Below are 24,527 nucleotides of genomic sequence, written 5' to 3' on the forward strand. Positions count from 1 at the left end.
GCATTCTCACCAGTACTGAGCTACGGGTGCTACACAAGCTGTTACGCTACTAACCAACCATGCAAAGTCCTGAAACGTCAGAGAACTTGACAAAACCTGCAGTATCAGCACGCCACATTTTGCCAGGTGCAAGGTCTGCAAAATGAGCCCCTGCCCCCAATGGAAATAACGCTCATAATAAATGACCTAGAGCCATTTTTTGCCCCAGGTGGCACTCGGCCTGTTTATTCTATGTAAGAGCACAGACAACAAGAGGTATTCATCAAACGAACCCTAAAACCAAATCACACACGTGGCTTCACCTGGGTCCCAGAAGCTGTGATGAGCGTATCCACACACAAAATTAATCCACAGTCGATCTAAGAAAGAAATGGAAAATTTTATCTGAGCCAACCTGAGGATTATAACCCGGGAGACAGTCCTTCAGTAAAGCCCTGAGGACTGTTCCGCCTAATAGAGGTCAAAGCAAAGTTACATAAGTTTTTGGACAAAGGGTTACCCATCAAATGGTGTGTTACTGACAGCGTACACGACCCAGATCTACACGCACAAAGTGAGTAGTGGGTCAGGGGTCTTCGTGGCCCCTCGCAAGATGAAGAAAGAAGGTCATCTCCTAAGGAGTAGTGACCCTTGATGAGATGAAGGAGTGTTATCTCCTAAGGAGGTCTGGTTACTGCAGATGCCCAACCCACACTAAACGTGGGGGACGAGGACCAAACGGGCAAAGGAAGTTTTATGTTTAAATTTTTCTTCCCTTGCCATAAGATATGAATTTTACTTCATCAAGAGAAAGGAAAACTTACCACGCCAGCCTTCCCGAATCAAGGAGTGAGGATAAGAATACATTCTAGTTATGCTGTATGAATACAGGCTATTGACTCTGACTTGCAAATACATGGACCATCTCTAAGTACAAAAAACTTTTCTCCAAAAGAGGAAGATGCCCCCCATGAACCCCTTCCTCACATCAGTCACAGTGGGTCTCTGCCCACCTGACTACACCCTGATCCAGGACCCCGCCCATCTCCTCTCCAGCCCTCAAAGGAAAAAGCAACTCTTACAGTATTTGAGGGCTTCTAACTATACCTTAGTCCTTAAGTATGGATATAAGTTAAGCTGTAAATTAACACATGGGGAGGTAACACACTGCGTAAAACTCAGAACGAGGGCTGGGTGACTAACAGCAAAGACGAGGTTTTGCTTCACAGAAGGGGCAGCTGTCACTCGGAGATGGGACAGGGAGGTCGGTGGTTGGCAAACACCAACAGTCTCACGACCGTACACTTTTACAAGGGGTCTGTGTCTTAGGAGCTAGGGAAAGGTGGGGAATTCCTGCCAAAACCATTATTGTGGCTCAGAGAAGCAGCCAAACATCTCAAGCCAGTGAAATAGTAACTAACCAGAAACATGACGTCACAAACAGCCCGCTTAGTAATGACAGCACAGGGGTCCCTGTGCCACTCACTCTACTTCCATTCTTGCTTTCCTGTGAGGTTGAAGGTTTTCCCAAGTTACTAACTTACTGATTTTAAGCAAAACTGGTGGGTCCTGTCAAAAACCCTGCCACGGGTGTCCTGGCTGCCCACGGGGGCCCCCAGAACTCTCTCGATGCAGACTAGAAGCCAGAGGCCATGTGAGATACCTCATGGCCTTCTCTCCCGGAAGAGAACCCTCGGCCGGGTCACTGGTTCTCAGCAACACCCGGCCATCTGCACCCTGTCCTCCTCTATCCCCCCTCGGGAGGGACCAATGAGTCAGAGCGAGGCAGCACTTTCCTGATGACCTGGTCGCTCAGCCCACGTGACAGGAGAGCAGGGGTTCACTCCGGACGGAGCACGGCTGTGGACGTGACCCGACCCATCAAGTACCGAAGGCCCCGCCCCCCGGCTGGGCATCTACTGCGGCCGATCCCGCCGGGGCAGGCATGACATTGCATCGCGGCCCCTCTACCAGACGGCCGGGGAGGGGATGCTGGTAGCGTAACAAACGCGTGAGCAGCAGACGTAGGACAGGACAGGAGGGCCCGCTCGCCCTACCACCCGCTTGGTTTGTTCCCTGGGACCCTCCTCCCTCGAGAAAAGGAAAATGAATACAGACCAAACACCCACTAATACAACTAGTGGACTAATACAATGTCCACTTGTCAGCTGGGCCAGCACACAGCGCCCGGGTCAGCTTCAGGCTCTAGAGGGACCTGTCTGGGAAGCGAGAGGACGTCTGCCGTCTAAAGCACCCTAGACAAAATGCAGCACAGGGTGTCAGAGCAATCTGAGAAACAAACAGCACACTTCCAAACGGAATCGAATGTGTTCTGACTGTCCCCGGGGCACTCTGGCCAACCAGGACTCCACATGCTGGAAGCGAATCTTGGTCCCCCCTCCCTGGACCCTCCCCCATCACAGAAGGTGACTGCCCACACTGAGTCTCAGGGAGCCTCCAGGACCAGGCCCAACGCCAGCCACGGGCTGAATCCCTCCAGGAGACGAAGGGAGTCCAGTCACCCAGCTACACAAGGACCTCAAATGGAAAGGGCCGAGTAATGAAGCTGGCTGACAAGGCAGAGGCACCAGCTGATGAGAGCCCAGCGTGGAAGTCGGGGAGATGGGTTCAACATCCAGGCGCACTGGCCGGGCGACAACCCCTTACACCCCAAGCCTCAGCTTCCTCGTCTAGAGTGGGGAGCCAGTCCTGAGATACCGCCCCCGGTGGGGCACACAGGGCACCGCGGTTAGGAGAGCCAGGGTCTGTCAGCACAAAGCTCCCCGCTTGCTCCCGCGGCCCCCCAGCCCTACCCCCGCGTCTACCAGCCCCGCAGGCATGCACCGGGCACCGGGTGCTTCAGGGATCAGCTGCGGCGGGGCCACCCTCCCAGCAGAGCGCCGGCCCCGTACTCCCTGCCCCCAGTCAGCAGGGTGAGGACAGGCGTCGCTTCCCTGGACTTTCTCAACAGCCATCTCAGAACTTGGAAAGGGTTCTCACTGCCCTGGTGGACTAGGAAGAGGCCCCAGGGTTTCATATGATGTAACCCTGGGGTGGCTCTTCCTTGTTTCCACGTCCCTCTGGCGAGCAGAGGGCACGAGGCCAGGGGTGACTGGCAGCCCCCAGCCGAGACTCTGGAGTCAGAACGAGGAAAGCTGGGTCCCCAGCGCATCCCACCTGGGTTCCCACACAGCACCTGGCTCCTCAGAGGGCAGGTATGAGGCGGGGCGGGGCAAGGCAGAGCTTCCAGAAGCATGGTGAAGGGCCCCCCCACCCCCCCACCCCCGCTGACAGGTCAGGTGATGTTCCCTTGAGGCTATCTTCCTCGGAGCTTTGTGCAAAGCAAGTGGCCAGGACAAAGCAACAAGGACCTACTGTAGAGCACGGGGAACTCTACTCAGTATCTTGTAATAATCTATAGTGGAAAAGAATCCGAAAAAGAATATATATATATACACACACACACACACATATATATATAAAAGCATGTGTAACTAGACCACTTTGCTGTACAACTGAAACGAACACAATATCGTAAATCAACTACACTGTAGTTTTTAAAAAAAGGGGCGTGGGAAGCACAGCACCTCAGATCCCAGGGCACAGCACACTCGGTTCTCCGTCGAAGGTCTGCTTGCCCCTGGGGGACTTCGGGGTCCCAACCTCAGCACGGGCTCCAAGAAGCTGTGCACCATGTCCTTCGTGTATGAAAAACCTTATTGTGACACGAGCCAAACACATAAATCGCCACTGTGACAAACTCTCTGATCCTGAGCAAATAACTGCACTCACTGTGCCTGTTTCCTCATCTATGATGTGAGGTCTTTGCACCACATGACCTCTGTACTTCTTTTCAGCCCCAAAGCCGATTCCATATATTACATACAAATGTTCTGCGGCTAATTTATCCCTAGAACCATGGTTGAAATAATATTATGGGGACTTCTGTGCTTCCAGCCAAGATAGAATACCAGGGATTGCACGTACCCTCTCCTCTTAAATTACCAAAAATTGAAGTGGTTTTCATACACTGGACACCAGGCAGCACAGGACAGCACTCGAGAGAGAGGGGAAGCAGATGTGGGGAGATCTCCCAGGGCAACCCCCCCTCGAGGGCTCCAGAGAGGTTCCAATCGGCAGTGCAAGGAAGGGGTCTCAGGCAGTGTCTGGGGGTCCTTCTAAGGAGGTGGAATTCAAAGTTCAGGGAGGCCGGGGCAGAGAGGAGGTTGTGGCATGGAGGAGGGCCTTAGAGACATGCAGGGGGTGCCCTCGAGGCAGGGTGCAGGCACCCTGTGCAGGCACTCGAGGAAGCTACCAAGGCCAGGAAAGAACCACGAGAAAGAAGCAGGCAGCACCATCCCCAGAGCTCGCACAGGGCAGGATGACGTCTGCATTCACAGCAGCCACGCGGGGAACCTCCTTACACACGAGACGCTGAATCGAGTCCTCAGGAGGGTCTTGCCTTAATAGTGAGAACAAATCAGGCCTAGACCTAAAGTTACTCTAGGCCCAGCTCACAAAGTTTAAACGCAGGCTTCAGAAGGAGCAAACTGCTTCCAAGAAGCCTAACTGTTCCTGTAACAAATCTCCCAAATATTTAAAGGAACACCCACAGAAAGAAAACAAAAAACAAACCAACAAAAAAGCCAGCACTCAAGCATGTAAAATGCACGTCTGGTATCCAATCAAAAACTGCCAGGCATGACACGACAATCAGACCCATATTGATAAGAGAAATCAACCAAGAGAAACAGACCTAGAAATGTCAAAGACAATAAAACGAGAAGACAGGTGTGTTAAAACAACTGGGATAAATATATTCCATGTGGGCTTCCCTGGTGGCTCAGTGGTTAAAAATCTACCTGTCAATGCAGGCGACACAGGGTCGAGCCCTGGCCCTGGAAGATCCCACATGCCGCAGAGCAACTAAGCCCGCGCCCACGTGCCACAACTACTGAGCCCGCGCCCACGTGCCACAACTACTGAGCCCGCGCGCCACAACTACTGAAGCCAGTGCACCTAGAGCCCGTGCTCCACAACAAGAGAAGCCACCACAACGAGAAGCCCGCACTGCAATGAAGAGTAGCCCCCGCTCGCTGCAACTAGAGAAAGCCTGTGCACAGCAACAAAGACCCAATGCAGCCAAAAAATAAATAAATTTATTTAAAAAATATATATATATATATATTCCACGTGTTCAGGAAGGGAAAGGAAAGCATGACCTGATAAGTAAAAAAAAAATGAAAGATATACAATGACCAAATTCAACCTCTGGAGAGGAAAAATACACCAATGGAATCAACAGCAGATCAGATGCTGCACCCCTTCCCCGCCCTCCCTCCATCCCGATGTCTGATCTCCAAGGACACACTGGGAAACTCCCTCCCACCGAGGGCTGGGGTGGTCTGGGGTAGCAGAGCCCCCATGAAGATTCAGCAATGGAAACCCAGAGATACTTCAGTGAAGGCCACTCAGCCACCCTTCAGCTCGGTGCCTACGCCAGACACAAGAAGAAGCCTCAAACCCTTCCTAATCCACACTCTAACCAGCCCCCAGCCCGGAGACCAGCCTCCTAACCCCACGTCCCCCCACACTCTCCGTGTGGCCACAGCAGCATGTGAACCCAGGCCGTGCCACAGCTCACCCTGAACCGCTGGCTTGGGGAGAAGCCAAGACGTGAGTCCTGCACATATCACACCCCAGGATGGGAGACAGAGGACAAGCCCAGGGACCCCGAGCCTGCACCCTCAATCCTCGCACTGTGGCCCTAGTTCAGTCCGAGAACTTGCTCCTTAAGAAGCAGGTTTCGTAGGGCTTCCCTGGTAGCGCAGTGGTTGAGAGTCTGCCTGCCGATGCAGGGGACACAGGTTCGTGGCCCAGTCCGGGAAGACCCCACATGCCGCGGAGCGGCTGGGCCCGTGAGCCATGGCCGCTGAGCCTGCGCATCCGGAGGCTGTGCTCCGCAACGGGAGAGGCCACAACAGTGAGAGGCCCGCGTACCGCAAAAAAAAAAAAAAAAAAAAAAAAAAGAAGCAGGTTTTGTAAATGCATCAACCCCCACTTCACTGGGACCCCGAAACATAACACACCGACCCTGACGATCAGCCCTGGAAACCCTGAAAGCAGAAACTGCCTTTCACGGCTCTCGGTACAAGAGAGCTTTGCCAAACCAAAGAAAAGAAGCCTACAGTTAGCGATCAATGGCTTTAAGCTCATGGGGGACGAGAGAATCCTCCCCAGGGTGACACAGTGACCAGGCCAGCAATCGCAGTGCTTCAGAGGTGAGGGTGCCCCACCACTGGGTCACCTACGGATCAGAGAAATATAGCTGATCTTCAAAGAGACTCACCCATTCAACACAAACACACCAAGCTTCTAGTATAAGGCGGGCACGTTAGTGCTTACAGCAAAGATCCTGTCCTTTTGTCTGGAGAAAACAGATAGTAAGCACTAAACATACTATGCAATTTATTTATTTATAATTTAAGAGGGCGGGGCCATGGGATAATAAAAGGATAGCTTGCAGCAGGGTAAGCAGGAAAGGAAACTGCGATTTAAATAAAACTCGATGGAGGACCTCACTCTCTGAAAAGGGGCCTCGAGCAAAGACTGGAGGGCGGAAGGCCCAGGTGTCAAGGGCGATACGGACCAAGGACCTCTGCCCAGGTACTGGTGGCAGCCTGGGCAAAGTGCGTTCAATATCTTCATCTTGATCGTGACCATCCTTAACAACCACAGTAGATGCCGCTTTCCCTGTGAAATAAATGTCAGATGCAGCCTCTTACGTTTCCATCATACTTTGGAAGTTTCTACCAATAATGACGTGTTTTTCCTATGAGCTTATGCTCCTTTTATGTTTTTTTTTAAATTTATTATTTAAGCCCAGTCCCTTTCTCCTGAGCGGGCTCCGCGGCACCTGGAAGCAGCTGTCGGAGACAGCCTTCCCCTCCCCATCTCTAGCAGCCGGGGCGGGACTGAAAACCTTCACAGAACTTCCTACATCTCAGCAAGCCCAGGAGAACTCCCCAAAGGCTGAAGGCCAGAAAAAGAAATGTCAGATTTCCACCAGCTTTCCAGAAAAACTAAAGCACAGTGACAGAAATTTCAGTAAGATCTTTCCTTAAAGATTAATTAGAGGACAATCTCATAGATGTTGATAATAATGGTAGCCTTCAATTATAGGAACTTCAAACACTTTTCTTTTGACTTCTGCCTAGTTAATAAAAAAAAATAATAATAATTTTTAAAGGACCAGTGGCCACATTCTCATGGTCTCCCTCGAACATGCATAAATATTTAGCGTGTTCTGGGGAAAATGCCAAAGTGAGTGTTTACTGTATAAGAAGATCGTTGCTGGGTTAATAACTGCAGGGGAGGCCCAGGGAGCAGAGGACACTTTGCCCAAAGAGGAAAAAGTAGCCAGGAACAATACAAGGACCCAGGCAGGCCACTGTGAGACGCAGTATGAGCTAAATACGGCACTGAATATTATGGAAACCTAGCTGCTACTATAAAGACCACACGCTTAAATAGGAAATTAGAGTCAAGAAGCTCGTGTTGAAATTACTCCATATGCTTTAATACAAGGAGTAATTTTCAGGTTCCTCCTTCTCCAAAAATGTACCATTTTTGAAAAACAGTTGCAACTGCAAAGTTTCCATCCATCGAAACATTTTCTGCGTGATCACGACCTGCCCCTGTCCTCCAGCTGCCCGTCCAATGCACCTGCAGAAAGGATCCAGCTTATTCATCTCTTTGCAGCCGAGTGAAAAGGAAGTTCTCCAGCGCCCAGACCAGCCAAGAAAGTGCCACGCCACCCCATCACCTCCAAGACACATCCTGCTTCATCTCCAAATCTAACCAGTCGTTAAGAGGACCACCGTGTGCACGACGGGCCGTAATCAGATATTACAACATGGTGACAGGGCCCCGCCCGTGACCCCGTCTTCAGAGAGCACAGAGCTCACCCCAGAGGCTCTGCGCCTGCAGCCTTGGCCCCCCACACAAGCCGCCATCCACCAAACAGGCCCACAGACAGGAGACAAGCACGGCCTCTGATCTGCGGCCCCGGGAAGGATACCCCTGGGGAGACAGGGGGAGCAGGCTCTCCCCGCAACGGCCAGAGCGCACTTTCAAACCCAGAGCCGAAGGCACGGGCAAGCCCTGGGCTCCCCAGCTTCCAACAGGGCCATCCTGCTTCTGGGAAACGGGGCAGAGCCTCCACGTGGGCTGGGCACAGGTGAGACACAACTCAGGGTTGAGCGTGGAGGTCGCGTGGGCAGAAGGGGGCAGTGTGAGTGAGGACAGCACAGCAGGTGGCGTTCAGGTCTGTGACGGGCACACCACGACCCCCGTCCACCTCCCTTAGAAGGTCCAGCCACCTTTCCTGCAAAGAGGGAGCATTAACCTGAGACCCGGGGGCCCGCCTGGACATGTGCAGAAGGTAGGGTGCACAGGGGCCCCGATGGCCAGCGGCCAGACCAAGCAGGCCCGCCCAGGCCCCAAGGGATGACGCAGATGACAGCCAGAAGTCAGCTGACACCAGAAAGGGCAAGTGCAGGTCCGCAGGCCCTGTCACATGACAGCAATAAACACGAGTCAGGGGAGTGGCTGTCAACAGAAGCCAGGCTGTCAACAGAAGCCAGGACGCTAAGCAGCCCACCAGGAACCCAGGGCCCGAGTCACCATTCCACAAGCGGATCCTGCCCTCTCCCTGCCCCCGCTCTCACTCCGCTGGCCCCAAGCCCTGCCCCCGCTGCAGCAATGAAACCTTACTAGACAGAGCATTAATTAAGTCCGGCCCCTCCATCGACTGACCGGCCTGCCGGCCGGCATCACACACCTGCCCAGCCATGCACAGGAGAAGCCAAGAGACAGGATGGGGAGACGCGGCCCACGGGCCCCAGCCCGAGCTACCGGGTACCAGCCGCGTGACCTGGGAGTTACCAGCACCTGCAAGCCTTGGTCCCCCTAGAAGAACAGATGCCTAACCTACGCACGGGGCTTGCCCTGGTATCAGATGCAGAACAGAACACATAGAAGGTACTCAATAAATACAGCTCTGTGATACTTCAGAAGAAATCCAAGACCTCAAGCCCACACTCTTCCAGAAGTATTTAGTCAATACAAACAAAAGCATTCAGGATAGAGCAAGTCTGTCCCTCTCTCATAAGAAATGTATACTCTTAAAATCTTCATTTTTCACGGATTCTAAGACACTCCCCCATTTTAACAATTTTGAAATTTAAACACTTTCCAACCTATCCACATTTAAGGATTATACGTGATAATCTTTATTTTGAATGAAAAGTTGTCATTAAAATTGACCCTTTATCCCATGGCACTTTAGGATCAAGGAAATTCAGTGAGTGTAGAATCCCAGGACACAAACACCACGCTTCATCGCAAGGCTCTGAGGAGAGTGGGACCCGTGTGGTCCCGACAACGTGAACACTCACATCCTCCGCAGGTACAAACGTTAAGAAAAGCACACCTGCTACCCGGTAGGGGAAATGGCCTTGGTCTGCCTTGCTATTCTCATCTGAAAAGGGGAGAACATGAGGGGTGGTGGGAAGATTCCCACTTAGGAAAATCCAAGTGAAGTCCTCGGCATGCCAACCAGCACACAGTCAGCGGTTTGGTTTTCTCACCTGTAAAATGGGTATCACAGAGGTACGAAGGTCCCACCTCTGAGGGCTGGTGGAGGGTAAAATCAGAGAACCCAAGTCGAGGATCCAGAAGTGCTGAATCTTCTCCCCAATAGCCGACCTCCACTGAGTGGTGAGCGACGGGTTCCATCAGGAAACGACGCAGGGTCCCCGCGGTTCCCCCCCCCCGCCCCCCGCACCAAGCGCATGGCTGACACTGATGGTCTGTGTTTCCTCTGCTTGTCTGTCCCACCAGGGCTGGGAGTCTCCCAGGGCAGGGCTCCCTCCTCCTGCATCTTGATCCTAACGTGCAGCCATGGTCGGCTCATCATTCCCAGAACACGAAGGGAATGAACAAATCTGCCACGTGACTCCCAGTGTTGAAAGAAAAGGGCGTTCAACTGATTCCACAAGTGACAGAAAATGTAAACTCGTGTGCTGTTTCCTAACATGTCACTGACCATCCAGGATTCCAATAAATAAAACCAAATGACTAGAGTTTGTCACATCAGGGAGAAAATGTTTACCCAAACCAAGTCTCATCTATTTTTTTGTAATTTTAATTTTAATTATTTAGTTTTGGCTGCTCTGGCTCTTCGTTGCTGCGCGTGGGCTTTCTCTCGTTGCGGTGAGCAGGGGCTACTCTTCGTTGCGGTGCACGGGCTTCTCACTGCGGTGGCTTCCCTTGTTGTGGAGCATGGGCCCTAGGCACGTGGGCTTCAGCAGTTGTGGCACACAGGCTCAGTAGTTGTGGCTCGCAGGCTCTAGAGTGCAGGCTCAGTAGTTGTGGCGCACGGGCTTCGTTGCTCCGCGGAACATGGGATCCTCCCAAACCAGGGTTCAAACCTGTGCCCCCTGCATTGGCAGGTGGATTCTTAACCCCTGTGCCACCAGGGAAGCCCTCCTTTTGAAGTGAATTTTCTACAGTGATTTCAAAAACTTGAAAAGATTATAACCTTGAAGTGACAGAGGCATCACAAAAAAAACACTTACAAATTCTACTGCTAAATAAGAATCTAGACTCTGGGCTTCCCTGGTGGCGCAGTGGTTGAGAGTCCGCCTGCCGATGCAGGGGACATGGGTTCGTGCCCCGGTCTGGGGAGATCCCACATGCCGCGGAGCGTCTGGGCCCGTGAGCCATGGCCGCTGAGCCTGCGCGTCCGAAGCCTGTGTTCCGCAACGGGAGAGGCCACAACAGTGAGAGGCCCGCGTACCGCAAAAAAACAAAACAGAACAAAAAAAGAATCTACACTCTAACAAATCAGCAGCTCACGTCGTGTATCAAAATAACAGTTCCCATTTAATGAGGTTTGTTTATCCGCCAAGACAAGGCCAGGGGCTCTACATAAGTGACTTTCATTCTCACAGTGACACTGTGAGCAAGGCACGTACAGAGAACCTAAAAGGCGTCCAGTCACGAAGAGCGTATTGTCAACGCATTCATCAGCTACCAGCTTCACTGTGCAAAACATCTCTATTAAATAGTGGCTGTTACTAAGTTCAGAAATCATCTTGAACGATTTGCGAAACTGCTTTAGGTGAAGATCCTATCCACTGGAAGAGTCTCATAGAAGTAAGTGATGCCTCATGGTGAACAGACTTGTGGTTGCCAAGGGGAAGGGGGTGGGGGAGGGATGGACTGGGAGTTCGGGGTTAGCAAATGCAAACTGTTACATACAGAATGGATAAACACCAAGGTCCTACTGTACAGCACAGGGAACTCTATTCAATATCCTGTGATAAACCATCATGGGAAAGAATATGAAAAAGAAGAATGCATATATATGTATAACTTAGTCACTTTGCTGTACAGCAGAGATTAACTCAACTTTGGAAGTCAACTACACTTCAATGAAAAAAATAAATAAATAAGTGATGTCTCAACTGCTCTTGGCATCCGTCTCCTCCTACCATGACAACTGGGAGGAACTGTCCACAAATTTCTTGAAGAAAACGAAGTCCAATGAAAATGCCTCTTTGCCGAAGTATGGGTGAAGAAGATGAGAAATGGAGAAGCCATGGGACGACTCCTTGGCTAAAAAATAAATGAGAGTGACCAACTCTGGGAATGGAATTCGATTCCAGAGAATGATCCCAAGTCCAGACCATAAGGGATGAGAGCATCCAGCTCCTTCAGACGCTGCTGAAAGATGGAGGAGCCAGATGTGAACCCACCCGAAGACCCAAAGCTGTGTGTGATTGCCAATCAAGGTCTCACGGGTGAGCTGAGTCTTGTCCCTGCTGTCCCCACGATGAGGGAGGAGAGAGGCGGACACAAGGAGGCCCACTTGGGACTCTGTCCACCCAGAAGACTCACTGCACTAACAGATGTCCTAAAGCAGGAGGTGGTCTGCAGAGGGCCAGCCGCTGCTCAACTCTGCTGGTGAGGCCCCAAAGCAGCCGCAGACGGGATGTTAACTGAAGGAACATGGCTGTGTTCCAATAAAACTTTATTTACAAAAGCAGGCAGAGGCCGGATTTGGCCCACAGGCTGTGGCTTGCCAACCCCTGCCATGCAAGGGGAGGCTCCTGGCCTGAGGGCTCAGGAATGCACAACTGAAATGGGGCCAAGGAAGCAACCTGCAGAGACGTGGGACTGAGACAGAATTTATGAAATTACCGATGGGGATGCAGGGGAAGAGGGGCTATCGCAGGAAGGCTGCTGTTTCACCCTGTATTGGCAAATGGAGTTGCAGAAGGGCCGGATCACGAGGACAGTTTCCACGACGTTTGACTTCTAATTCAAGCGGATGCGTTTTCAAATCAGAAATCAGGAAAAAAAATTATAAAAGTAGAAATAAATATTTGGATTAAATATCTGAAGATGCGCCAGTGATCTTTTTTTTCCCCTCTATCAAATGTGGTTTTTATTCAACTGACAGGCACTTTTCTATAGCTGCACTTGTGGAACTTCACATGGCAAAAACAGGAGTTTTTGTCTGTAGACTTTTTTTTACCTTATTAAAAATGAGACTGGTCCTAAAAATATAGGTAGAAACAAATTTAAATTCACAAAAAACTGCATTCATGAGTCTGAAGATGAGGACGGGCCTGAGGCTGTTCTGAACCTTGACCCTTGACAGGAGATTCCAGGTGCCTAGATGGCATAGACCCAGGCTTAGTTTTCCGAGGTTGGCCTCGGGCCTGGGGAAGACAAGTGGCAAAGGCGCTGGAGCCAGCTAACTCACCCTTCAGAGGGAAGGAGGCTGGGCTGGGTGTTGCCACTTTCAAGGAATCCGTTTCCCGCGTTATCACATCCTCAGGAACTAAGCTCCCCTTGGTTCCTTCCACAAAGATACCCGTCAAATAGCGTGACACCCAGGATCGGCACCTGCAGCAGTCCTAACCCAGGGAGACCGCCCGAAGCATCTGGGACGAGCGAAGCCGCTTCGCGTGAGAGAAGAGCTGACGCTCGCTGAGTTTTCCTTTCTGGCGCTCCAGCTCCGGGATGCTAGAAGCTGTGCTATCAACCTCTCCATCACTTCGACCCCTGAGGCCACGGACGGCAGCTGCAGTCTCCTCCTCCTTTTCCTCCTCTTCCACAGCACTGGTCTCCTCCAGGATCCGAGGAAGGCCACGCCTCCGCCCCCGGCCTTCCTCTGGCCCCGGAGCTCTACCTCAGGTCGCCCGGTTCGCTTGGTCAGAGCAGTTTTCAGTCTCCGGTGCGGGCCTTCAACAATCCACGTGTTTTTCCTGTAGCGGGACATACTGGCCAGACTCTTGTCATCTCACCGATGCCGAGGGCGGAGCCACTGCACAAGGAAGGCCAAGACAGCAGCCTTCTCTTGGGGTGGCTAGGCCTGAAAAGGCTGGGTGCGCAGGCTGTCACCGAGGGCCGTCTCCTCTCCATAGGCCATGAGGGGCCGCGCAGGATCTCAGACCCGCTGTCTCTTGTCAGTGGGATCTCGGACACCTTCTCCCCCAAGATCTTTAAGGACTGACAGGAACCTTAACAACCTATCTCAAGTTTCAAACCTACAGGTTTGAATCTCAAACCTACATTCAAGCATCTCGTTTCTACATCACAGTTCAACACTTTACTCAAATGCCTGTACCTGAACTCATTTTTATTTTCTGTGTGTGTGTGTGTGTTTCTGAAGGATAGCGAATGCTATTTTATGTATAAAAGAGAAACAAAATGTACCTCATAATAGGTACATAACCAGAACCCTGGAGGATATGGCTAGGAAATAAAAATTTTCTGGACTTGAGAAAGATGACCCAGGGTCCAGGGCGGCCCGGTCACCGAGCCCACCCCCCCGTGTACTTGAGGGACCCAGTTCCGACAGGTCGAGTCAGATTCTGCAAGATGTGAGCCATGAAGAAACTTCTTGGTTCATAGCTTTGGGGATTTTAGAACTGCAGACAGTGGGCTGTAGGCCTCTATTTATAAATCCCCAAAGACCTCTCCTTCCTAAGTGACTGAAATCCAGACCCCTCCCTGGCTCTTTAGGCCAGGTGTGCCGGCCTCTGGCCCCTGAAAAGGCTCTGCCCCAGCCCGGCCCGGGTGCTGCCCCCCGGCTCTGGGCACTCCCTCCAGGGGGTTCTCCCTAACTTCCTGGCCTCTCTCTCTCCCACTGTCAGATTTTCTTTGCTTGAGAATCATGATCATTACTCACAATTATCTCATTTGCCAGTTTCCCCATGACCCTCTCCCCGACTAGGAGTCAGGAGCCCCAGGAAAGCAGCTTCTGCAGAAGAGCTGCCACCCAGCGCTCACACTGCAGGTGGCACCCGGCTGGTGTTCAATCAGCATCCAAGGAATTCAGGAGGAACTCCCTGGCGGTCCAGTGGTTAGGACTCCGCACTTTCACTGCTGAGGGCCCGGGTTCGATCCCTGGTCGGAGAACTAAGATCCCACAAGCTGCACCGCACAGCCAAAAAGAAAAAAAGCAAAACAAAACAAACAACAAAAAAACCCCAGGAATTACAGGGAACGACTCTCGGTGGGCGATTGAGACCAGGCTGGCCCGGTGCCGGGTAACTTCCACACCCCTCTCCCAATCCCCGCGGCACCCTGACAACACCATGCACCCTTGTTCACCAGCAGGGGCACTGAGGCATCTCATGGTTTCCCCCAAGGCCAGAGAACCATGACAATATCACAGTTTAAAGGAACAGCCTAAGTCAAACAGTGAAGTAGTCCACCCCCCCTCCACCAGCCCCCCATCCCATGCCCCCCACCAACCTGCTGCCTCTGTCCCTGAAGCAGGAAGCAGGGTGATTAAATGCACAAAATCCTTCTGGTGCTTCTATGTCCAGAACAAACTCGACTGAGCAGCGACTCATTGACTGAACCCTAATCCAAGCCACAGCGATGAGTGAGCAGCTAGAATGAGAACATTATTTGTACGCTGACGATCTTACAAAGAAATTCTTCTCGCTAAAAACTTGGAGATGTATCTATTTGCTGTAACTGCAGATTACTCAAGACCGAACGCATTGTAAATCATCCCATGTTCTGAGAAATTCTGGAACTGTCGGCTGATTTTTCCAGGAACAGAGGGTGAGAGCTGCCAAGCCCGCCTGCTGGACTCTCGCAGGAGCGCAACAGTGCCTGCAAAGGCCGCGGCACGGCACGACGGAGCCCTTCCTCCCGGGGTGACAGGCTCCGCTGGCAGGGCCCACCGTGTGTCCGCGGCCTCCTGGCTCCTGGGAAGAGCCTTGGGCAACTGGGACGGCGACTACAAACACCTAACACGTCCGCGAAGCCAGGCACTGGCTACAGCTGGCACTCCTGCCATCCCTGCCCGGACCAGGGGAAATCTGAGATGCCAGTGGGTTGAGCTAAGAGGGCTTTGGGGTGGAACCTTCCCTACGTCCTATCTGGCCCTTACGGTTCACTCTGTGACCAGCAAAGAGGACGTTGCTCGGCTAACTTGCAGACACACTTCCCCAGGGAAGGTTTTCCCTGCAGTTCACTGATGCCATTTCCCTGGGAGCGCTGGTGCCAAGTGTGAGGCTGGCAGGCTGGGGTGACAGCCAGCCAAAGCTAAACGGTCAAGTGAGAGCTGAACCCATGACCACAGCGGCATCACGGCGTTTCAACCGACAGGGCGAGGCAACCACGGCCTCTTTAAGACCAGGGAATGATCACCCAGGAGGCAGAGGGCAGGATCCGGAGAACGCTCACCCACTGAACAGGCTGGGGGTCCCCAGCAAACTTCATGGCTCTGCGAAGGTTTCAGTCCCCTTGTCTCGCTTGAAACTGACTGTGGCTTTGTCTCAAATCCAGAAATCACAGTGAATGCTACGCCTAATCTCCAGTCTTTCTTCCAAGACCTCTTGCTCTCTGACACCAAAAAAATTAAAAAGATACCTCTCTGCAGCCCCTATGCTATGGGCAAATTATCATCACTGCAGCTAAGCACAGACTTCACAGACGAAGGGAGAGAAAAGCAAGCTCAGAGGAGTGCAAATATCACATCAAGGGACTTCAAAACGTACGACTCCTGCTGGCAAAACAGAGGCCGGGAGAAAGGTGGCGCAAGTGCTTCACAGGCTGCAGGGCTGAGAAGGAGAAACCAAGATTCACTTGTCAAATCCAAAGACCTAAGGATCAAACGTATCTGTCTACACCATAAAGCAAAAGTTCAAACGAAAACCTGCCACAGGAGATAAAGGACACTTACAGATGAAACTCGTCCAGCAGCCCATGCAGAAGGGCTGGAGGTGAACCTGCGGTCCCACAAAGCCTGCCTGATGCTATCGGGGTGGGAAGGGCTCCACCTGTGACAGGCAGGTCACTGCTGGGCCGAGGATCTTCTCCTTCCTACTTCCTCGTCCCAGAAGCTCATGCCTCTGCTTGAAATCCCAACATTCGCCACCCTTCCCACTCACCATCTGGAGTTTCAGGGCCCTGCAGGAGACAACACAGGGCCCGCTTCATTGCAGGGAAGTGTGCACTACAATGCAAGTCTTGTAGAAAAGGATGCTGCGGTCACAGTGATGATGAGCTCTTCCAAGCAAAGCAAGGAAGGCCATGTGAAAGTGCCTGGTCTTTGCGCTAAAGGGCGCGTCCACAGCCCCACTCAGCACTTCCTCCTTGACCTGCTAGTGATGGGTGGTCAGGTTATGAGCTACATTTGTGCCCCGGCCCTGGGCCAGACCACTGCCAGAATCCGCTGCCACACTCACTCATACCTGGTAGTATGGATGGTGCAGAAAGGAGTCTGGGCCGCCCGCTAAAGCCATCGGTTCCTTCCTGCCGTCTTCAAATCGCGTGGACTGGGCCGCGGCACCTGGAACGAAGACAGACCGTGAGAAGCCCGGCCAGAGGGAAAGCCCGCCGCTCACCGGCGGCTCAGGGGCAACGCGCCTGCACAGGTGACGCCGGACGCCACTCGGATCTTGGGGGCGCCAGGGGGCTGGCAGCAACTCCAGAAGCTCGAGCAGCCACCTGTGGTCACAGGGCCCGTGGGGCAGAGGCACTCAGAGGGGTGAGGGGGCGGCCATCCACAGTTATTAACACCCTGAAGACTTTCTGAGACTTTGGGCAACACAGACCGCCTGAGTCCAGAGAAGCACTGTGGGGTGGTGGGGCGTTGCCGGCGTCCTCTGAGCACCACCCGTGTAAATGCTGCCTCCACCAGCCACAGCCTAGAAGGAACCACTGTCAGTGGACGTCGCGCCGCCACCTACAGAGTCCAGGCGCTCCCTGCAGGCGCCATGCTGGGAACAACACTCATGGGCGGGGCCTCTGGGATGGACCTTAAGACCCGCCCCCGACTCCCGGGAGGGCTGGAGCGACATCAGCTCCGTGAAGACGCACACTGGGCTCCTGCAAGGAGCCCCCGACGGGCAGGGAAGGGAGGTCCTGTCTTCCTCCTGAATCTCCTGGGGTACAACCACACACCTGATCTGTACGAGGCAGTCAGTGAGAGTTTCGGAGCCGACCCCAACAAACCCCACCTCCCGCAAAATGCAGAGGACTGGGGCGGGGGTGGGCGGCACAGCACCCTGGTCCGGACTGGACACAAAAAACGCCACGCCTGAACAATTCATGACTCCTGACCATGCAAGGCTTTCTCCAGCCTCTGCACCCATAGGCTTTGTTCTCAACTCCATCAGCAGCTAAGTCCTGCTACCCTGTAGGAATGAGCTCAGGGATCACCTCCTCCAGGAAGCCCCCCTGAATTGCCCCTCACCAATCACCACCACCCACGATAGCTCAGTCAGTGTCCACTCTGGGCTCACACCCGTCCTTCCATCTGCCACACTGAGCTGCAGATGCCCCTTCTTGGTCTCACTCCCCACAGATGAACCCTGTGCTCCCTGGTAACAGAACTCTCTCCGTGGCAGCCCCCAGCCTCACTCTCAGGAAGCACCGGCAGAGAGACACTGCCTGGCTCTTCAGGGCCTGTGTCCACGCAGGCAGGGTTCACAAAGGGGGCTCAGGGGGCCCTCAGCATCACCCTGTCAGAGGGGAGAAAACCAGACAGCAACAAGGGCCACCTGCCACGTCCAGGGCTACCTGGAGGGACATCCTCCGCCCCTACGGGGACAGGTGGGCGTCCAGTGTCCCCTCCAAGGGGACAGCTCACCCCTGAGGCTGCGTTTCAGTGAACAGTAACCAGAGCCTCGATGATGCGTGAACCGGGAAACAGAGCTGAGAAGGTGTTTCCCAATCTTACCCTCCGGGGCCTGTAAAGGCTTATTTCCCTGAAGTAGCTTTACTATGAGAAAAATAAGAGAAATTGAGAAAACGGTTCACTTCTCTCAATGAAAGAATAGAAAACCCAGGAAAAATGGTACTGGAAGAAACACTACAGACAAGGACCTGCTCAGGACAAGACAAACCGATGCTGGTTCCAGCTGAACCAACACTGCAGGGAACTAAATCCACGGGAGAGAAATTCCAGAAGCACCACAACAGCCCACAGAGAGGATGAGCTAAAGCACAATGGCACAATGTGACATGCAGGACGCAGAGGACAGACCGGGAAAGACCAGAAATCGTCACGGGACAGGGCTCCTCACATGTCAGATTTCTCCCTCAACTCACATCACAGGCTCAGTTTTCTAGAACTCAGAAATAAAAGACTCACAGAAGCTTCTCAGAGGAAAACTGAAAGACTTAGGTAGGGCATAAAATTGGGGATACTAATTCCACCAAACATGATTGCAAAAATAATCAAGGTCAGATCCAGTTATGGGCTGAACTGTGTCCCCTTCACCCCGCCCCAAACTCATATGTTGAAGCCCTAACCTCCAGGACCTCAGAATGTGGCCATATTTGAAGGTAGGGTCTTCAAAGCAGTAATCAAGGCAAAATGAGACATTACCATGGGTCCTGATCGAACGTAAGAGATGAGGACACAGACACACACAGAGGGACGACCACGTGAGGACCCGGGGAGAAGACGGCCATCCACACGCCCAGGAGAGAGGCCTCAGGAGGGACCAGCCCTGCCCACACCTTGACCTCAGACTTCTGGCCTCCAGAGCTATGGGAAAATAAATTTCTGTTGTTTAAGCCACCCAGTCTATGATATTTTATTATGGGGGTCCTAGAAAACTAATACAGATCCCAAATTATTAAAACACTACCAAACTGTCCTCACAGCTAAAAGGAGCAGAAGCATTTACTGTCACCCAGTTATGTCTTCTGCGAGGTCTCTGGGACTCTTTAAGTCACCGCACAGAAACACAAGGACGGCCCGTGAGAGGCCGCTGGGCTGCAGAGACCTGGCAATGGTAACAAGATGGCGGAGGTGCTTTGTCCCCACGGCAGGACGGGTGAGGCTGGTGGCCTCCCTGCAGCCTCCGCAGGACCGGCAGCCCCCAGGCCTTCAGGCTCCTCTAGCCCTGAGGCCACTCGCCCCCGTGGCAGTTTAGTCTGCTGTGTCCGTCTGTCCACACTCTACCACCCAGCCCTTTAACCAGACACCAGTGAGGGGTTGCTCCGAAGGCATTCTGTAGAAGTGGAAACATCTGCAGACACGGGACTTAAAATGAGTCCCCTCCACGGTGGGGGTGGGCCTCGTGCCACCAGCTGGAGGCCTTAAGAGCAAAGATGGCGGTTTCCTGGAGAAGAAGGAATCTGGCCTCAAGGCTGTAGCAAACCCCTGCCCCACGGATCCCAGACTTGCCGGCCTCACCCTCACTGGAGCTGATTCCTTAAAATAAATCTCCGAATACACACACACATTAACACCCCAACCACTAGCTGTAAGAGCCCAGGATCACGCCACGATGCCCCGTAGGCCTCCCCACCGCAAACACACGGCCGCGTGGGTCTGACGACTCTATGGGCCACTGCCCGGCACCCGCCACGTCCTCGCCACCCCCCAGCCCTTTCAACAAACACGCCTCCTGCCTTCCACCCTCACTGTGGCCGCGCTTTCCTGGGGGTGCTGTTTTTCTCCCCTTCACCTCACTCCCAATGGCCTGGGGGAGGGGTCAGTGTGCTCCAGGCCCCTCCTTTCTGCACAGAGGACAGCCCCCCTGGCCCCTCAGGATCCTCTCTGTGCCCCTCCCATCAGGCTGTCCCACGTCCCCACCTCCCCTGCTGTCACTGCCCTGTCCCCCGCTCACCCGTGCAGCCTGCTTGCCCTATCTTGCACACCCTCAGGAACTCCTGGATGTAGGCGACGTATGGAGACGTACTGTTTATTTTCCCCTGGAAGCTGCAAATTTAATGGAGGTTAAGAGTGCCGAAAATATTTAAATGTGCCAGTTTTACCACCTAAATATCACCTTTGAAAGTACTGAGTCAGCCAATAAGTTCGTTCGGGTTTTTCTGCGGCTACGGAAAAACCCGAACGAACTTTTTGGCCGACCCAATATTTGCCAGATGTGGTTGCTTCCCAGCCAGAAAAATACATATCCCATAAGCCCTGTTGAGCAGGTTCTCTGGGAAAAGAAAACTACCGTTAGACACAGCAAAAGGTTTGGATTAATTGGCCTCTAATAAGATAGATCAAACCCAAAGCTAACATCACATTCAATGATGAGAGATGGAAAGCTTTTCCCTCCAAGATCACAAGCAAGGAAGGTGAGGATGATCCTTTTGCCACTTCTACTGAACAAAGTGTAGGAAGTTCTGGCCAGAGGAGTCAAGCAAGAAAAAGAAATAAACTACATCCACATGGGAAAAGAAGAACTAACGTTATCTCTGTTCACAGATGACATGGTCTTATCTGTAGAAAACCCTAAAATTTACAAACACACACACACACACACACACACACACCCCCTAGAGCTTAATAAATAAATTCATCAAATCTATAGGATACAAAAGTCAACATGCAAAAATCAGGTGTGTTTCCAAATACTAACAATGAAAAATCTGAAAAGGAAATTAAGAAAACAACTCCATTCAAAATAGCATCAAAAATAATAATTAAGAATAAATTTAACCAAGGCAGCAAAAGACTTGTGCACCAATTACCAAATGTTGCTATAAGAACATAAATAAGCTATAAGGCAAATATTATGTATTCATGGGTTGAAATATTTAATATTGTTAAGATGATTAATACTATCCAAAGCATTTTATAGATTCCATGTGATCCCTATCAAAGACCCACTGGCATTTTTTGCAGAAATCGATATAATGTTTCTAAAATTCATAAGGATTCTCATGGGACCCCAAATAGCCAAACACATCTTGAAAAAGAAAAGCAAAGTTGGAGGACTCACATTTCTTGACTTCAGAACTTACTACAAGACTATGGTAATCAAGACAGTGTGATACTGGCATAAGGACAGACATAGACTAATGGAACAGAACAGAGAGCCCAGAAATAAACCCTCACACATGGTGGACTGATTTTTAACAAAGGTCCCGAGACCATTCACTGGGCAGCAGGACAGTCTTTTCGACAAGTGGTTCTGGGAAACTGGATATCCACATGCAAAAGAATAAAGCTGGACTCTTACTTTACCCTACAAACAAAAAGTAACTAAAAATGGATTAAAGACCTAAATGTAGAGTTAAAACTATAAAACATACGGAAAATTTTTCATGATACTGGATTTGACAATGATTTCGAGGATACGACACCAAAAACACAGGCAACAAAAGAGAAAAACATATAAACTGAACTTCATCCAACTTAAAAAATGTGTGCATCAAAGGACACTCTGAAGAGAGTGAAAAGACCCACAGAAAGGGACAAAATAGTTACAAATCATATATCTGATAAGGGCTTAATAGCCAGAATAAATAAAGAACTCCTGCAACTCAACAACAAAAAAGCCAAAAACCAAATTCAGAAATGGGCAAAGGACTTGACACTTCTCCAAAGAAGATACCCAGATGATCCACAAGCATGAAGAGACTCTCAATATCACTAGTCATTAGGGAAATGCAGATCGAATCACAATGAGACACCAGGAAAATAATAAGTACGGTGAGGATGCAGAGAAATTGGAACCCTTCTGCATTGCTGGTGAGGATGTAAGGTGCAGCCTCTGTAAAAACTGGCATGACAATTCCTCAAAGAATTAAACACAGAATTAACGCAAGTTCCAGCAATTCTATTTCTAGATATACACCCAAAAGAATCGGAAGCAAGAACTCAAACAAGTACCTGTACACGCATGTTCATAGCAGCACTGTTTACAACAGCTGAAAGGTGGAACTAAACCCAGTGTCCGTCGCCAGATGAATGCGTAAGCAACATGTACTATAAACAAACAATGGACTATTATTCAGCCTTGAAAAGAAATGGAATTTGGATACACGCCACCACATGGATGGACCTTAAAGACGAACAATGCTAAGTGAAATAAACCAATCACAAAAGGACAAATACTGTATGATCTTACTTGTATGAGGCACCTAGTTTAGAGACAAAAAGTAGAATAAAGGTTACCAGGGTCTGGGAGGTGGGGGGTTTGTTTAATGGGCACAGAATTTCCGTTTGGGATGATGAAGCAGTTCTGGAAATAAACAGCAGTGATGTTTACACAGCTTTATGAACATAATTCCACTGAGCTGCACACTCAAAATGGTTAAAATGGCAAATTTTATGTTTTGTATATTTTATCCCCATGTTTAAAAAAATTATTGATAAGTTGGCTATTCAGTGAGCTTCCTTTAATAAAATTGACAACTTTCACTAATTTTTATAACACAACCATGAGAGCAGGCAGAATTTCTTAGGATACTAACACTCAGAGATGTATAAAGAAGTGATTCCAAATATAGCTTTTGTTTATTCAAGCTTTTCCATTTTGATGTATCTTGACCCCTTCTCAGTTCTGTGACTCTGTGTAACCCACTTGTCTAGGAGGCGAAATTGAACCCATCCATCAAGTCCTGCATAAAAATTATCTCATAATTTGTCACCCACACCTGACAAAGACTAAAAGCTCTATCATTATCCTGTTCTCATGGAGACTAAAAAACCTGTACCCACTCTGGACAGAAAACCTCACTTCTTTTTTTTAGTTGAAATATAGCTGATTTACAATCTTGTGTTAATCTCTGCTGTACAGCACAGTGACTCTGTTATACATAGGTATATACATTCTTTTTCATATTCTTTTCCATTAGGGTTTATCACAGGATATGGAATATACTTGCCTGTGCTGTACAGTAGGACCTTGTTGTTTATCTGTGTAACAGTTGGCATCTGCTAACCCCAAACTCCCAACCCATTCCCTCTCCCAGCCCCCTCCCCTGTAGCAACCACCAGTCTGTTCTCTATGTCTGTGAGTCCGAGGAAACCTTACTTCTAAATGCCCTACAACAGTACAGAGGTAATGATACACTGTGCTACTTTAACGAGGTTAAATTGTTAGTCATCCGTGGATTTAACAAAAATGGTGTGCTCCATACAGGTACTGAGGAACAGTTTCCAAAGCAGGTCAACATGGCAACTTTCTATCTACGGTGATAAAAGGGATTCTCATTAACACGCGTAGAATGACGAAGAAATTGTACCCATCACTACTGTCTCTTTCATTCCTTTGATTCAAGGGGCTCATCGCTAAGTTCCGCTTGCTGTCTTATTTCCATACGTCCCTTTACTTCTGAAAGTTCAGTCCTCCTGTGCGTGAATTCCAATCTAAATAATGTATGTCCCATTTCAACTGAGTTTTGAACTTGTGATAAAAATTTAAATAATCTTCTTCATAAAGTTTGCCCTGTTCTCCTTATTGGACTGTAGTTCAGAAACACAGTTCAGGCAAAGTCAAAAGTTTGCTGATTCTAGAGTCAACATTTTTCTTAACACTGTCAATATTTACACTTCTGGACCCAGCAGCTGAACTTGAACATGCCTTTGTTCTTTTCATGTTTATGTGGTTTTCTTTTTTTTCCACTTTAAGGGCAATGTGTACTAAATTAAAATGGTACAATTGTCATAAACGTGAAAAGTGCTGCACTCAACAACCCTTTTTCTGAAAAGTACGTGGGGCGTTCCTCCCTGGAACCCTGCAGACTCAGGCTGACGCAGATGACGTGCTTATCCGTGCCTTTCACATCACGACCAGCTACAGATGACACTCACGGTGGATTTCAGCCGTTCAGCACCCCGCCTGCCGTGAGCGTGACTCTGATGAGAAGGCTGACTGTGGTGGACGCAGCGGGTGCCCGGGTGGATCCTGCAGCCTCCCCGTGACCCCGGCTCAGCGAGTGCGAAGACTACACGCAGCCTGCCCCAATCCATCCCCTTCTGCTCTGTTCTCCTCGTTAAAGGTGTTTTCGTGACCTACGGACTTGATTTCCAGGAACAACAATGGGTTGCGACCCACAGTGTGAAAACAGGGTCAGGCTGGGGCCTGCGGTCCGCGCCCACCTCCAGGTTTATGGGCTGTCCTCCTGCAGCCTGGAGGCTGCTGCCCACTGGCCTGTCCATCCCCACACTGCCCCCTGCTTTCCAGGCACCTGCTCCAGACTGGTCCCTGTGCCCACCTCCATCTCTGACCCACTCTAGAAAAACACGACGC

At 50.9% G+C, this 24,527-nt stretch overlaps 1 protein-coding gene across 7 annotated transcripts in view; it reads right to left on the reverse strand.

Moving 5' to 3' along the window:
- The window catches only part of GRB10 (growth factor receptor bound protein 10), a 196,824-nt gene that overhangs the window by 115,236 nt on the left and 57,061 nt on the right, over nt 1-24,527 (reverse strand). For 4 of the 7 annotated variants that reach the window (XM_079931693.1, XM_079931689.1, XM_079931688.1 and 1 more), the window contains 2 exons: nt 20,163-20,254; nt 16,770-16,867 (listed from right to left, as the gene is read on the reverse strand). In XM_079931693.1, coding sequence (XP_079787819.1) covers nt 16,770-16,820 — 51 coding nt within the window. In that variant the 5' untranslated portion in view covers nt 16,821-16,867; nt 20,163-20,254. The remainder of the gene's footprint in view (nt 1-16,769; nt 16,868-20,162; nt 20,255-24,527) is intronic. The other 3 variants (XM_079931691.1, XM_079931690.1, XM_079931692.1) reach the window with 1 other exon arrangement.

Source organism: Stenella coeruleoalba, assembly GCF_951394435.1.
Source record: "Stenella coeruleoalba genome assembly, chromosome: 9".
Classification (NCBI taxonomy): Eukaryota; Metazoa; Chordata; class Mammalia; order Artiodactyla; family Delphinidae; genus Stenella; species Stenella coeruleoalba.